The sequence below is a fragment of the Abramis brama genome, assembly GCF_963993115.1.
Source record: "Abramis brama genome assembly, chromosome: 1".
In the NCBI taxonomy this organism is placed as follows: domain Eukaryota; kingdom Metazoa; phylum Chordata; class Actinopteri; order Cypriniformes; family Leuciscidae; genus Abramis; species Abramis brama.
In genome coordinates this window covers 24,586,213-24,602,854 of record NC_139963.1, presented here as the reverse complement: position 1 = coordinate 24,602,854, position 16,642 = coordinate 24,586,213, and the positions used below count along the sequence as shown (strand labels likewise).

The following is a 16,642-nucleotide window of genomic DNA, read 5'->3' as shown; positions in this document are numbered from 1 at the left end:
AACATTGATAATAATAATAATAATAATAAATGTTTCTTGAGCAGCAAATCATATCAGAATGATTTCTGAAGGATCATGTGACACTGAAGACTGGAGTATTGATGCTGAAAATTCAGCTTTGATCACAGGAATAAATTACATTTTAAAACAGATTAGAAAACAGTTGTTTTAAATTGTAATGAACTATTCACATTTTTTTTTTTTTTTTACTGTATTTTTGATCAAATTAATACAACCTTAGTGAGCAAAGACTTCTTTCAAAAATGTTAGTATAGTTAGTAATGTGTAGATATACTATTCAGTGACAATATGACAAAAATAAAAAAAATCATGGCTTATTTTTGTACTTTTTTGTGATTTTTTTCACCTTGTTACACGGTGTTCCTGGACAAAATTACCCGATGAATCTCTCATTATGGCATATTATCACCACACATTGGATTCAGTCTTTTTGTCAACTTGTTTTTTTTTTTAAAATTAGTAAAGGTTTTGTATTCATTTTTTAAACTGACTGATTGTAGGCCTCATTGATCAAAAAAATAACCATCCATTGAAAATGAAGGGGGAGATCGAAAATAAAACAAACATTTAGTGTTCAGGAGCATGTTCATGTTCACATATTTACATGTGACACTCAAACACACACACACACACACACACACACACACACACACACACACACACACGTTCATGTACACAAACAAACAATTTTGAGTATTACAGGCTTTCTTTTTCACAGAGCGGAACTTTATCCTCAGATCAATGAGGCTCAGAATGAGACCTAAGATCAATCAGTTTGAAAAAATAATTGTCCTAATTGAAAAAAAAAAGTTGACAAAAAGAATGAATCTGCTATTCTGTGATAATATAGCATAACGATCGATTTACAAGAAATGTTTAAAAGGCTGGTCATTTTTGACCAGGAACACAAAAGGTATTAGGGTTTTCAACACAGCGTAAGGGTTAAATTCAAAATATGAAAACCTGCTAATATTCAGATTATGGTCCAGCTCTAACATGTAAGCTATAGGTCAGAGGGCTCTCAGAACAGGCTGGACACTTGGGAAGGATGAGGCTGTTGCTTGCCAGGGTGGGCCAAGCTCATGATTGGGTGAGTCAGGCCCGCACAGACCTCCTGTGAAGCCGGGCAACAACTGGAGATGTGGATGTGCTTGCAATTTAGTACAGGAGTGTAAGGCCTGTTTACAAACAATTATTGTGGATGTTTTAAAGAATTTTAATCATTAAACAAAGTCACACAGCATAACAGACCAAGCACACATAAAATCAACTATTCATTTATACTCAAAGGTATTCAATCTTTGCAATAGTAACCTATATAGCTAAAATTCTGTATTTGTTAGCCTATTATATTTACAGGTATGAAGTCCCTGAAATTCTCATAAAAAATGCAAAGGCACATTTTGCATAGGTATCAGCTGTTAAAGCAGGATGGGATTTACATTCGAGCTGGTGTGTGGTTGACATGCTTCACACTGGCATACGATCTTTTTTTGCATGAAACTCTGAATACATTAAATAAATAAACACCATGATATATAAATCCCAAAAAACAAAAAAGTCTTATCAGGCACACAAACACACAAAATTAATAAAATGTAATGTGAAAAAGAATGTTCAATGAAAAAGTAAGAAAATATTGTCATAAACAACTATGGAATGTATATGAACAGTTTATGAATTTTAGGTGTGCATTAATTGCATTCTAAAACTTTCATAAAAGAAACACTGAGATTTGTTCAGTTAAAATTTGAATGTACAACAGATACAAATATAAGCAAAAGGTTATCATGTAATGCACACAGTAAGATGAATTCATAGTGGCTTGGATTCAAGAATCAAGAAAGACGTCCAAAGAGGTTTTGGGGTTATTTTAGTCATCCTCATCATCAAATTTCACGTTTGCATCATCTGCATCCAGCTGTAAAAGGATGAAATATGCAGTCATAAATAAACAGTAGATAAAAATGAAATGGCTGTGATTAATGAAAGCATGTCAACATTCTTGGGATAAATCTTAAAAATATTTCTGTCAATCTATTATTAATACAATCAAGAATATAATAATTATAAATCTCAGTACATTATATGTACAACATGATGGCATCATATAATTTAGGCTATACAGATAAGTGGCTTTGTTTTTCTATTAAGACATGGTGGGTGAAAAGTGCATTCATGTGCATTTCTTGCTTTAGCGCTATAAAAGAGAGACTTACACATTTCATTTCCATGACAGTGAAGACGTGACCGGTCATGAACATTCTTAGAGGGACCGTGAGGATCAGGACAAAGGGCAGGGCAAGTGAAAACGTACTAGATTTTACTGCCCACAGAATCACCAAACACATCACTTGGATCAAAGTGTACAGGTGCATACGCATAGTCGGCACCTGTTGAGAAACAGAGAGAGAGAGAGAGAGAGAGAGAGAGAGATATCTGTAGTTAGATCGATGGTTGGAGCAATAGATGAGATTACTAGACATGGCCAAAAGTATGTGGACACTCCCTTCTAATTATTGGGTTTGATGATGTCCACGCACACACACTACCCTTCAAAAGTAAGTGTTTTTTAATGTTTTTGAAATCAGTCTCTTCTGCTCACCAAGACTGCATTTATTTGACCAAAAATACAGTGAAAACAGTAATATTGTGAATTATTTTTACAATTTAAAATAACTTAAAAAAAAAAAAATATATATATATATATATATATATATATATATTTGAATATATTTTAAAATGTAATGTATCCCTGTGATGGCAAAGCTGAATTTTCATCATCATAACTCCAGTCTTCAGTGTCACATGACCCTTCAGAAATCATTCTAATATGATGGTTTGCTGCTCAAGAAACTTTTCCTATTATTATCAATGATGAAAACAGTTGTGCTGCTTAATATTTTTGTGACTTTTTTTTTCAGGATTATTTGAGGGATGGAAAGTTCAAAAGAACAGTATTTATTTAATATAGAAATAATTTGTAACATTATAAATGTCTTTACTGTCACTTTTGATCAATTAAATGCTTTCTTGCGGATTAAAAGCATTAATTTCTTTCAAAATAAAAGTGGACTGATACTTTTTTACAGCAGTGTGCTTTTGTCCATGTAGTGTATATGTGTCCATAAATAAATCTTACACGGGTGACAAATGGAACAGGTGGATGATGCTTTTTTGGCATAATAAGCAAAAGCATACGGTCCCAAAGTTGGATGCCACTCAGGGAAGTGATACCCATATAGAGGAAGATCCCGAACAGAGCCGTCATAGGTATCATTTTCAGGATGGGCTCCATGAGAATCGAGACCCCTATGGGTGAGAAATTATTACTATTACGTGTATTGTTCAATAACATTTTATTAAGTATTATAATGCCAATTTCATATTTTTAAAATGCAATAAAAGCGAATTGCTTTTGTTTAAACATTTATTTAGTGTCAGTATTTCAGAGTAAGGGCTTGGAACTCACCAACCATCACGGCCACCAAAATACCACTGACTCTTTGTTCTAGCACACGTTCAATCTGCGGTCTGGTGCCTTTGGTCATGACAGTCAGAGAGTTGGCGTGGGTAACAGATCTCACTGTAGCAGCACTGAGCCAGGGGACACCAAAGATAGAGGCAGCTCCTCCCAAGAACACCAAAATCAGGAGGTCCAGATGGAAACCAGAGCCTTTGACCATTTTTCTCTCAGGCTTACTCACAATCAGCCTGGATGGTAAGGAAAAGTAAGGTGGTAAAGGCAGTGCAGCAACACCAAGGATGACCAAAATCCTTGCATTAATCTTCATTTGGTTACATCTACTTGCTGTTTACTTTATGTGTCTTCACCCAGTATTCTATTCTGAATATCTTTATGAGTGAGGAACTCACGTGGTGATCTGGGACTCAAGGAAGATTAGGATGAAGACCAACAAGCCAGGGACAACACAGGCGAACATCAACCAGACAGGGAATGGCTTCTTCTCACCCAGTGGATTGATGAGCCAACCTCTAGCAGACGTGTTGGACACGGTCAGCCCCTTTGGCACCACCAGTTTCTAAAGCAGGAAGTAAATAGAAGTTAGAACATGAGACATCATCTGTTATAATGGTCAAAATCCCAGAAAGTCTTGGTATCTATGAAACATGTTTGTCTTCATTAGCTCATTCACTAGGGACTTTTACAGTTTTTCATAATCGCTTTGGCTCAAATAATAGGTTCAAATCTAGGCACGTGCAAAAGAGTAATTACAACTGTCTACAATTTGCACAATAACTAAAGAGCATGGTTTGCTGATCAAAACTTGATTCCCAGTGAACTTGTCGTATGCTTTACAACATTCTTTCATTGTGTGAGCCATCACATGCAAAATGATTCATTAAAAATCTGTCAGACATACGTTTATTCCATAAATATCTATGACATGGGATGTTTGTGATGTCTACTAAATTTGCCATTGCTAATGACCTGCCATAGTAATGATACAGGAGGAATCACAGTAGGAATAAGCCAATCAAGTTTGGAAGCATAGAGCTTGCCTAGAACAAATCACCACCATTTTGATCATCACAGCAGCTACATGCACGTGGAAGATGGATCTTGTATGTTACATACTGTGAGGAGATATATATAGGTTTTTTTTTATTTCTGTACTTGCCATTTTGGGGACAATTTCTGTTCTCTATTTATGACTTCAATATAAGAAATGTGAAAATGCAAATATGAATTTTCTGTTTCAACACATTGCTACAAAAATAAAGCTAGTGCATACATACAAATGTTCATATTATTTTTCTCCGTACAACAACATTGACTTCATTAAACCTTTACCTACTGTTGACATCTGTATCTAAAGCAGACTGTGTCAAAAATAAAAATAGTACAAAAATGAATTTTGTATATTATAACAAACATTTCAAGGGTTACTGCATGGTGAAAAACCATCAAAACATTTTGAGCAGTATGGCTCACATGATGACACTTTTGATGGCATTGGCCAATTTACTGAAACCATTACTAGGCTTAGAAGCATGAATTAAATGTTGTAGGTGAGTAACATTTTTCAGACATGTTGTGATGTTCCATAAACAGTTGTGACAACTGCACTTACAGTTCAGAGAATGTAAAAACTGTAATTACACGTCTCTGAACAATGCAACAGGAAGTGTTTGGCTAACCTGTGTGTAGGCATCGCTGATGCTGATATCCACAGCGATCATGAAGAAGATGGCGATGGGGACACCAAAATCTCCAATCATTCGTCGGATCTGGTGGTGTACAGTGTTTTATTAGTAACATGAACTGAAATATAAGCTTTTTGTTTTAAATTTTGTTCCAACCTTCCTCGGCAACACTACAGATAATACATTAAAATGAAATAAAATGTGGAGTATTAAATACATTTAAAGGCTTTTATTTGGTTGGATTGTACAATCTGTAATCTGTTAAAAAATCAATCTGCTAAAATGCCTCTTGAATTTTTTCCCCCAGAACACACTATTACTGATTAAAACATCATTATTGTTTGAAACTTTGAACCTGTTTTCGGCTAAGCAGTATCAGAGTTTAAATCAGAAGTCTTCAATCCTGCTCCTGGAGGGCCACTGTCCTGCAAAGTTTAGTTCCAACCCTAATCAAACACACCTGAATCAGCTCATCAAGCTCTTCAGAATAATTTGAATATTCAAAGGCAGGTGTGCTGAAGCAGGCTGGAACTAAACTCTGCAGGACAGTGGCCCTCCAGGAGCAGGATTGAAGACCTCTGGTTTAAAAAAAAAAGAAAGAAGTAAACTGGGCATACTCACGGGGCCAGGAAGGTAGGTGCTAGTTTTAAAACCACGGAGATACATTGCAATGAAGAAACATCCAAACATAAGGCACATGGACAGCAGGGCGGTGTTGGGATATGCTCTCTCTATTATCGCATGCTGTTCGGTAATATTGCCATCAGGATGCTCTGTGATGTTGATAATCAATTTGACAGGGTGGAAGGGGTCTTCCAAGGTTTCATTCAAGTGTTCGTAGTTCAAAATTAAAGGGTGCGCTTTGAAAATCTGAGGAGCAAGAAAACAAAGTATAGTCAAGTCAAGTCACATTTATTTATATAGCGCTTTTTACAATAATTTCTTATCGAGAAAAAATAAGAAGATTTGAGGACAAATTATATGATCTAATCAAACGAAGTGTGTGTGCATTTGAAAGCCTGTACATACCCTGATCAGCTTGGAAAAGGTCTCGTAGATGAAAATGAGAGAGATCAAGATGGAGAAGATCTCCTGGGTGAAGCGCGAGATGAAACGAACAAGGAAGCTCCCCTCCACTGCCATCATCACCACCACAATGATGATCAACCACATGCCCACCCAGACACGGCCCACAATGTACTCAAAGCCATTAGACTTGCAGAACTGAATGGGAAAGATGAAAGTGTTTAGATGGATGAGAAAAGTCATACAGATGGTAATAATCTACCTAGTTAAATACCAATTCTCTCTGATAAAAGCATCACCTGAAAGAAGGCCTCCTCAAACACCATCAATGGACCGGTAAACCCAATGATGAGAACTGGTTGAGCCGCAAACAGGCAAAAGATGACACCCTGCACGCAGGTAGAAACCATCATCTCAGAGACCCCCATCATATGCTCCGTCTTATCCGCTAAAATAGAGAAATGGAGAGATGTTAGTTCAACGGATACTCCACCCAACAATTAAAATTCTCTTATCATGTAGTCACCCTCATACAGTCCCAGATGTATATGATTTCTTTCTTAAGCGCAAATGAATTTTTTTTAGAAAAATAATCCATCTCTGTGGGTCCATATATGTGACCCTGAATCACAAAACTAGTCACAAGTTGCACAGGTATATTTGTGGCAATAGACAACAAAACATTGTATGGGTCAAAATTATTGATTTTTCTTTTATGCCAAAAATCATTAGGATATTAAGTAAAGATCATGTTCCATGAAGATATTTTGTACATTGCCTACCATAAATATATAAAATATGTATTTTTGTGAGTGAATGCAGCACAATCGCGAACATAAATGGACAACTTTAAAGGCGATTTTCTCAATGTTTCGATTTTTTTGCACCCTCAGATTTCAGATTTTCAAATAATTGTATCTCTGCCAAATATGGTCCTAATCTAACAAACCATACATCAATTTAAAGCTTATTTATTCAGCTTGCAGATGATGTATAAATCTCAATTTTAAAAAAAAAGACCCATGTGACTGATTTTGCGGTCCATGTTCACATATTGCAAGTGTACAGAACTTCCAAAGTTGACTCTTCAAAAACCATACAGCGTGAACACAACAGCAATCCACATGACCACAGTTGATGAATCAATTTCTTCTGAAGCAAAATGATAGGTGTGTGTAAGAAAAACTATACACCAAGCAAATCAATTAACAATCGCTTCTGGCCAACTGTCATACGCAAGATCATGCTTTTAAGTAAATGTCAGCACATTGTAAAGCTTGTTGACGTACCACTTCACACTTTGTTTGTGTTCATCTGAAGGAAGAAAGCCATATACATCTGGGACTGGGACGGCATGATGGTGAGAAAATGGTAAGGAATTAGATTTTTTGAGTGGAGTATCCCTTTAATGATTTCATCCTGTCTAGGTGGGCAATTCTTGGCCAGGCTAAGATGAAATGTGGACCAGGACCAGCTGCTTAATGACAGTGTCATTTCAGATCTTTCTCAGTGGTGTGATTAGTCAGGGCTTGCAGTGAATGTACTTACCAAGAAGTCCTCCAAAGGTGATGGCAGGAGAAAGGGCAGCGAAGTAGATGAAGATGACAGAAGACAGCACCTGAGGGTCCAGTGCATCTTTGAAGTCACTAAGGTAATACTTGTAGCGGCGTTTTATGTCTTTGACCATTCCACCAAACGGATAGCCGGTACGGGCCAGTGGATCCTCCCGTGGTTTCTCAGGTCCAGTTGGGGCTAAACAAACAATTAAGTACAATTCATTGGATGTAATTCCAGTTACATTAGGATGGTCTAGATAATGAAAGAGAAGGACTGTTCCTTGTCATGATTGATTCATCTAAACTGCATACATGTCTGAACTAGGCATTGCTACTAAATGTAAATGTGAGTCTAACTATGTTAAATATTTTGCAGGGATGCAGGACCAGCATCCTAGAACTAAAATTATTATAATTAATACAATTTTGCTCCTGAGAAAGATGACCAAATCCAGTGAATCTGCATATGGAATCTACAATCTGTAAATTGTGTTAAATGGAGCTGAAAGTACAATACTCATTTTGGTAGCTCAAAGTATCAACAAATTATTTGATTAACATCAGATTATTCACATTATTTAATAAACAAACACACAAGTGGAGCAAAGGATGTGTAGAGATTTAAATGTCAAATTAAATGAATAAAGCTGTATCAACAGCTTATCATTCTGTGAAGACTGACCTCTGCCCCCAACCATGAGTCTGGTGTCATTTGGGCGGACCCTATCACGCAGCATCTTCTTCTGGAAGTTGATGATTGGCTTCAGCATGCTCTCATCCTGGATTTCTGTGGGTGGGATCACAATGCTGCAGTCCATGAAGTCTGCCATGGCATTGGTCAGATCCCTCTCATTTGTGGCCAAGTAAGCCTCCAGAGTGAACACCTGTTTGCAGGTACAGAATGAAGATGAGACATTTTATATATATATATATATATATATATATATATATATATATATATATATATATTCATTCAATAACATTTCAGTGCAAAATCCAAAATTCCTCCTTACCCAGTCGGCCATTAGTGATGCCATGGCCCGGCCACACTCATGGTAGTCCATGCCGCTGTGACTGGGTCCCATCAGGAAGAAGACAAAACGAACTGGAACTGGAGCTTCCAGAACCCCTTCCATCACCACTGAATCCCGCAGACGTGCAAATGCTACCACTGGTTTCTGGAGGTTCTCCACCACACCTTGAGAGAGAAGGAGTGAAGAAACATGAGCATGCAATGTGCTGGAAAATAAAGAACAATCATTTCAATACAGAATAAAAAATTAATGCACACTCACCTGATAAAACCACAGAGGCCTCCACACGATCAACCATGTCTCGCTGAGGATGAACAGAACAGTGCAAAAGTCAGTATTTGAAACTAGCAGAGCAACATACTAACGTAGAATAAAGGCAAAATTATTTTTTTTACAATATTTTAAATGAAGTCCTTCACGATGGGTCTGGAAAACTGTACTGGAATGTTCCCTTTTTTATTTTTTGAGGCTATGTTGAGTTTTTAATTGTTTGGATGCTAAAAAACCGACAGAATCTGACTGAGCGTTTAAAAAGTCTAAAACTGAAAGGACAAAATAAATTTAACAAGCAGGATATCCTGGTCTTGTCTCCACCCTAGCTTAAAAATCAGTGGGAAATCATAGGTTGATCCATATGGATGGATGGACGGACATAGATAGATAGATAGATAGATAGATAGATAGATAGATAGATAGATACCTGTTTGCTGACTGAGAATGTTTGCAGCTCTATGTCTGCTGAACCAGGGGCTGAAATAGGCTCTAATTGACTGTAAAGCAGAAACAATGAGTCATAAAGTTTATATCCATAAACAGTCATATAGAGCTGTGACTTATATACCAATTAATATGGATCTCTGAAATAATAATAACAAAAAAACATAACTTTCCTCCACATACACAAACACAAAGCTGCAGAGATAATGAGGAGCCTTACGTGCGCTTGCGTTGCAGTATGGCCACAAGAGCGTCACGGTCCGTGGGCCGGATCTCTTTTTTGAGCAGAAGCTGTTCCACCATCTTCTGACCAATGCTTGATAAGCTGCTGTCATCAACATCAAGCAGCACCGCCCCTGGTTACAGTCATTGTAAAAATGAATATTCATCTGTCACCATAGACCAATTCCGGGGTCCACTAGGGGTCCCATGCAAACTTCTAATGCTTGCTACAGACAGTGCGATTTCAGCAATCCAATAAGATTATTACAAATGTGATCACACTGTACAACATGGATCTAATAAACTTGGGTACGACATGTATGTAGACTGTACGATGATGACACCTATTGAATCGTAGTTAGTATAGAAGAATAAAATGTCATCAGCATGCGCTAGTGGTAAACAAATATGAATCGCACTTTGGCAATTGTGGTTTTAATGTGTGCTGAAAAAAAGAGAAAGAAGTGAAAGAGAATATGGACACGGTCATGGCTAGGGAAAAAAGGCCAACTTGGCATTCCAATTTTGCAAATGGAGCTTGAGGTAAGTTTACGTTTTAGCTCAATGTCACGTTGATCAATACGCCATTTCATGTTACATTTTTAATGGCTAGTCAGTAGACGTAGGTTGTGGCAGCAAACACAATGTGAGATGATCATGCTAAATTTCTGAAACTGTCAGAAAATGATCGCAGGCTATCTTTGGCCGCAAGACCGTGACAACGGCCGTCTTTGACCTTCTCTCACTGTATGATGTAGAACCACCGTTTGGAGCCACGATTGGTCATCTTTCGTCTGTGACTGCCCAAAATCAAACAATGTGTACTGGGCATTAGGGAACCTCAAGATGTCTTAAAATGATTTAAAATAAGACAAAACATGATTTAATATGAGCCAAAACAACCAACAAAAATCTATTTTAATTCAATGACAAACTTCTGAAATTCTAAAATTAAATGATTTAAATGTTCATTAGAGTTATTTTAGTTACTTATTTTAATCTATGGATGTACATTTGTTTAAAAAAAAGTGTGTGTGTGTGTGTGTGTGTGTGTGTGTGTGTGTGGGGGGGGGGGGGGGGGGGGGTGGTCCTTCAGATATCGTTGGGGACTTATTGTGATATGTCTGCTTTATAATCTGAAACAGCATTCATTATTTTCATCATGTGACAAGTGTGATGTCAGCATAAAAACTTTGAAAGAGAGCTTTGATTTGCTTGGTGTGTTTTTCATGATTTAGTCACTGAATTAGCATGCTCTAGTTGAGATATGGGCCTTTGTTAGAAGTATATTCATTATGCATTCCCTGCAGAGTTGAGCTCCAGCCCTAATTAATCACACCTGATCCAGCTAATAAAGATCTTCAGGATTACTAGAAACTTCCAGGGAGCTGGTTGGAGCTCAACTCTGCAGGACACTGGCCCTCCAGGAACTGAGTTTGAGACCCACTGGTCTAAAGGTTAAAGGAAACATGTCACTTGGTGCCTCACCTGTGCTCATGACCTTGCGGAGTTGGATGAGGCTTTTAAAGGTGAGATAGGAAATGTGGGCCTGGCTCCACTGTCCCGTGGCAGGGCTTAAGTTCTCCTCATAACCCACCCAGCGTCCCATTTCCTGCCACAGCTCCCCACGAAGCTCATTCAGCTCAACGTATGCCTGAGGTGGACAAACAGAGTGTTTCATTAAGTGTTTTAAAAAGAAGTCAAATATATGCAAGTAAGTAATTAATCTGTTTCTGTGTTTCACCTCTGCATCTCCTCTCTTGATGGCATTGGTGTTGGTATTTCGAGCGGCTGAAAAGGGAGATGGAAAAAATGAGTATCAAACCAGGAAGATTTAAGGTTTGTGTTTTTATATATATGCATGTGTAAGGCAAACACACCCTCTAAGTCTCTAGAGAAGGTGAAGGTCTGATGCTGCAGTTCTTCCTGCTGCCTCATCTGCTCTAAGTCATAGCTGCCTTTGTGTCCCCCGGGTGTCCTATAGAGGGCGACAGAGAGCACATACTACAACACACACCAGGGCAAAGACCCACTGTCACAGCTCCACACACTCACCAGATCTTATGCACCATAGGCCAAGCTGAGCTCCATCGTCTTATAAAGCGACTCAAGCCATCCCTGATACAAGAAACATAAACCTCACTCTGTCTAGCCCTCACACTGCCCCGCTCGGCCACAAGGGCGCGACATTTTACATCTTTACTCTCTGTAGTCCTAATGTGTAGTGTGCAGTCTTTTTTTTCTTTTTTTTTTTTTGAGACAGGGCACAATAAGCCACACATTCATCACTACCCATGAAATTCAATATGAAAGCCTATCAAATAATAATTTTTAATAATAATCCGAGATTTAAATGATTAGTACGTTTTAAGATGATTTTTTTTTTCAGATGTCTGATTAGCTTCTCAAAAATAAACTACTATATAAATACAATAACTGATAATTAAATAAAATGTGGATACTATTTTGTTAAAACATATCTGTAGCATATCACCCCAAAATGAAAATAAAGATTTTTCCAGTTTTTTAAGGAATAATTAGATGTTTTGCATTGCGCGATTGCTTTGATGACAGTTATTAATACTCAATATGGTAATGTGGAAAACCTTATTCTGATTTTTGAAAACTGATTTTTATTTATTTATTTAAATTGCAAAGTATTTATACATCATGTTGTAATTCCTCTAAAATATGCTCATTTAAATATAAAAAAAGATCAAAATTTCTGGATGCCCTATGGGCATGACAGTTTGGGGTTGTTAATCACCATAAAAATGCATTTTAATTTGTGTAAACTATTTCTTCAAATTTTCCCCCCTGATTTTAAGATGTAACCTGACCAGGACAGGATTAAGTGATGCAAATACAGTGAAGCAGACACAACTATATTTGCATTTCTCTCAATGTGTGTTATGTGTGTCCATATGATACTCACAAAGTTAATGGAGATGGTAGAGGTGACTCACTGTCCTCATAGGACATGTCATTGTCCTATAGAGAGAGAGAGAGAGAGAGAGAGAGAGAGATACACAATGTTTTACTACACTTTATGGCATTTATAAATGTAAAATATCATTGTACATCAACCACTTAATGTGCTATGAGATGCTTTCCTCACCCCTTCAAATGATATGGCTTCCATCATCGAGACTGTCTTCTTTCTGTCAGAAAGTCTCACACATAACCTTCATTCACACAGAGAAACAAAATAACACAGTAAGACTGTAAGACCTGCACACCTGCTACAGGCAGTGGTTATCGTTCATTCATGTATTCCCCTTTATTAAAGTGTTATCATTTCAACACACTGTTCTTGAGAACTAGAATGAGTTTTACCTGTAAACTCATGCCTCATACTCTCTTTACTTAATACGATTTGCCTAAAATATTTACAGTATATTTGTAATAGCACATATAAATATAAATTATTCATAAAATTATATGTTCTGTATGTCTTTGACTAGTTCTTTTAAAAGCAAACACTGAGTATCAGATCACAACTCCGTTTTCAAGTCTTTCAGAGGCTCAAAAACGGAGGCTCACCCCTAACTAGCACAAGGGCGTGTAAGAGCCACAAACAGACAATCATCTGAAGACTGAACTTCTATCGTGTGATAAGGACTGTTCTGTTCCTCATGGACAGAGGCAGATAGGGCGCAGCAGAGGGGTTTGGCGAAGCCCTCTCAACTACTTCAACAGATAGTAAACACAAATGTATTCCCCATTTTAAAATAAAAATGGATTTATCAACGTTTTCTAGAACCTCCTGGGACTTGTGCTAAACATTGTGAGTGAGGATGAACCTAGTGGAGGGAGAAGAGAATATGAAGACCTCCGATGCAAAAGCCTCTAAAAGCCACCTCTGTCAAAAATGAGATAATAATATTGAGTGAATGCTCTCCGCACATACTATACGCTCATCAAATACTTTCACTTCAAACTCACTAAATCCCAGCCTCAGCCCATTCAGAAATGCCGGTACTTGGGAAGAAACCTATACATAGGAGCCTGATAAAAATGTTAACATTAAACAAAAACTTTAGACAGACTTAGAGGCTTTTGCATCTGAAGTCTTCATATGTTTCCTTAAATAGTTTACTAGAATTGTTTTCAGCTAATTAGTTAAATATACCAATGTGACCCTCAGTAGGTTAATTACCAAGACATATACAACAAATACAATCATAAACAGAATTAAACACTTTCCATTAAACAAAATACACAAGAATGCATTTTTAATGCTTATTTTCAGTAACATTTCATCATCTTTAGATTTGAAAACAAATTTGTACAAGTGTTTAGCAACTATACAGCCTGGAATTGCTGAAATCCACATTACACAAAAATATATGATCAATAAGTTATGACAACATATGTTTTTACATTGTTTTAACTCATCAAAATTCAGCTCATTTGTTTAAATCAGTTTAATGTAATTTAAGTTTAAATGACTTCAGCATCCAAGTTGCTTGTACTTAAAAAAGTACATGTGATTACTTGTTTTTTTTTCTTTTTCGGAAAGTGTACACGAGTTATACATTTAAAGTCTGCAGCTATAAGAAACCGAGTATGAAAGCTCATTTTCAGGCTCAGTCTTTTAAGAGAGTTAGAAAACAGCTCTATAATTAGTAGAGACAATATACATATATATATATATATATATATATATATATATATATATATATATATATATATATATATATGATAAAAAAGTTTCATAGTTCTTCCAGCAACACTTGTAAAATGACTGATAATTTACTGCTGCAAGTAACAATGGGATCTGTCCTGCTCATAAAATGACCTTTAGCAGGTGTCCCCCTGTCTGCAAGTGACCACTGTCTCATTCTAGCCCACTAAGACCTTCTCAAAAACACTTAATCTGACTGTTTAACAGAGCACAACACACCCTTACCTGAGTCCAGGTGGTCCTGGCGGGTCTGTGCTGGGTGTCCGCGTCTACACTGTGAGCGCCTAACTCAAGACTGACCTCTGACCGATTCAAAAGGCATGGGTGGGGATGGGGGGGTAATGGAAAAAGAGAGAAAGACGTAAAGTCACGTAGTGCGGGGCAACCCGAAAAGCGACAGCATGCGCAGAGCACCCAGGGGTGGGAAGGAGTGATAAGACCCCCATAATCAGAGAAAAAGCCTTATCGATGGGGCCACCTTACAGCAGGAATACCCCAACCCTAATACCACTCCCAAAAACAGTGAGAGAGAGAACATAGGAGAGAGAAAGAGTTTGAGGCCTATAGTTTAACAAGCATGGTACAGACTCAGATAGGCTACCTGTCCTAAATTAATTCTGCATCTTCATTTGACTAATTCAAAAATGCATGGGCTTGCTCATGTGAATTGTGCACTTTATTGCTAGCTGCCAAGGTAAGAAGTTATATGCAAAAAAACAACAACAAATATAAATAACCCAATGCTCAAGCCACTCCCAGAACAGTAACAGTTAACCTGGATGATGGCCAAATTCTGACACACTTAGAGAGAGAGAGAGAGAGAGAGAGAGAGAGAAAGAGAAAGATCTATGTGCAGTGTTAATGTGGATCTCATCACTAGCAAGGCACATTAATCATTAAAAAAGCATCTTGCCTTCTGACGTCAAGCTGTGTAGAGGTTAGGGATTCCCTTCACATGAAGAGGTTTCCCCCTCCACGGCCCTCACATCAGTTTCATGTCACCTCTTTTTCCACTGAGTCACGGAAACACTGCTGTCTCTTGAGCCAATGAGAGCTTGTTAAAGTACTGGAAATAAGTAAAACAAACCAATAATTTGGGGTGTGTCATTTGCTGATGAACTTTTCTTCTAGAGTGATGATTCTGTGAAAAGGACCCAATTACTTACTGGGTACTTTGTGGTCTTACTACTGATGTAATTAGCAGGACTGTAAGCCTTGTCCCATCATCTGATCGATTTAGTTGTGCTTAGGATGTAATGCAAAATAAATTTTCAAATAAAACAATTTTAATACATTTTGTTTTGTTTTTCATGGGAATATATTTGTTGATGCTAGACCATTCATCACATGTTAACTGATATACCAACGGCTATATCAGCTATATCAGCTATATGATTAACGGCTATACCATTCATCACTGTTAACTGATGATCGATAACAGTCTGAAATTTGACAGGCAAATTGCCTCTGTAGTGGGCTCTAGCTTTTTCTATCTACGCTCTCTCTCTAAAATTAAATCTTTTCTCTCTAACGCCTCTTTAGAGGTCGCTGTCCATGCCTTCATAACATCGAGGCTGGACTACTGCAACTCTATATTATGGTGTTGCTAAGACTCAAATTTCACGCCTACAAGTCGTTCAAAACGCAGCAGCGAGATTCCTGAAGGGATGTAAAAAGTTTGAGCATGTTACACCCCTTCTGAGATCCCTACATGTGTTACCTGTTCAGCATAGAATTGAATATAAAATTCTATTACTGGTTTACAAATCACTAAATAATCTTGCACCATTATACCTGTCAGACCTACTTCACCTATATAGGCCTACCCCTAAGCGAGGGCTTAGATCGGAAAACAAATTCCTCCTTCAGATTCCCAGAACCCGCTTGAAAAACAGGGGTAATAGAGCGTTTGAAGTGGCGGGTCCCACGTTGTGGAACAAACTCCCAATCCAAATTAAAATGGCTTCCACTTTATCTGAGTTTAAATCTGCTCTGAAAACTCATCTGTTTGATTCAGCTTTTAATATGTAATTGGATTTTTGTATTTATTGATTACAAGTTATCATTGATTGTTTCATTGTGTATTTGATTGTAATTATTGTACAGCACTTTGGTCGGTTGACAGCTGGTAGTAAATGTGCTCTATAAATAAACGGAACTTGAACTTGAACATGTGAATGGATTATTTATTTTAGGTGACCCCCCCACCC

At 37.4% G+C, this 16,642-nt stretch overlaps 1 protein-coding gene across 1 annotated transcript; it reads right to left on the bottom strand.

The window, feature by feature from the left end:
• Positions 1–1,213: 1,213 nt before the first annotated feature.
• On the bottom strand, positions 1,214–14,839 carry slc4a1a (solute carrier family 4 member 1a (Diego blood group)). The gene is made up of 21 exons (XM_084086719.1): positions 14,658–14,839; positions 12,864–12,930; positions 12,681–12,736; positions 11,626–11,723; positions 11,490–11,536; positions 11,234–11,399; positions 9,744–9,879; positions 9,507–9,576; positions 9,068–9,110; positions 8,786–8,970; positions 8,455–8,656; positions 7,765–7,968; positions 6,516–6,664; positions 6,220–6,414; positions 5,812–6,060; positions 5,185–5,274; positions 3,898–4,064; positions 3,494–3,735; positions 3,164–3,333; positions 2,241–2,414; positions 1,214–1,942 (listed from the first exon to the last, which is right to left on the bottom strand). The coding sequence occupies exons 2-21, from the start codon at positions 12,888–12,890 to the stop codon at positions 1,895–1,897; spliced, it is 2,718 nt and encodes a 905-aa protein (XP_083942845.1). The 5' UTR covers positions 12,891–12,930; positions 14,658–14,839; the 3' UTR covers positions 1,214–1,894.
• Between the last annotated feature and the right edge of the window lie 1,803 nt (positions 14,840–16,642).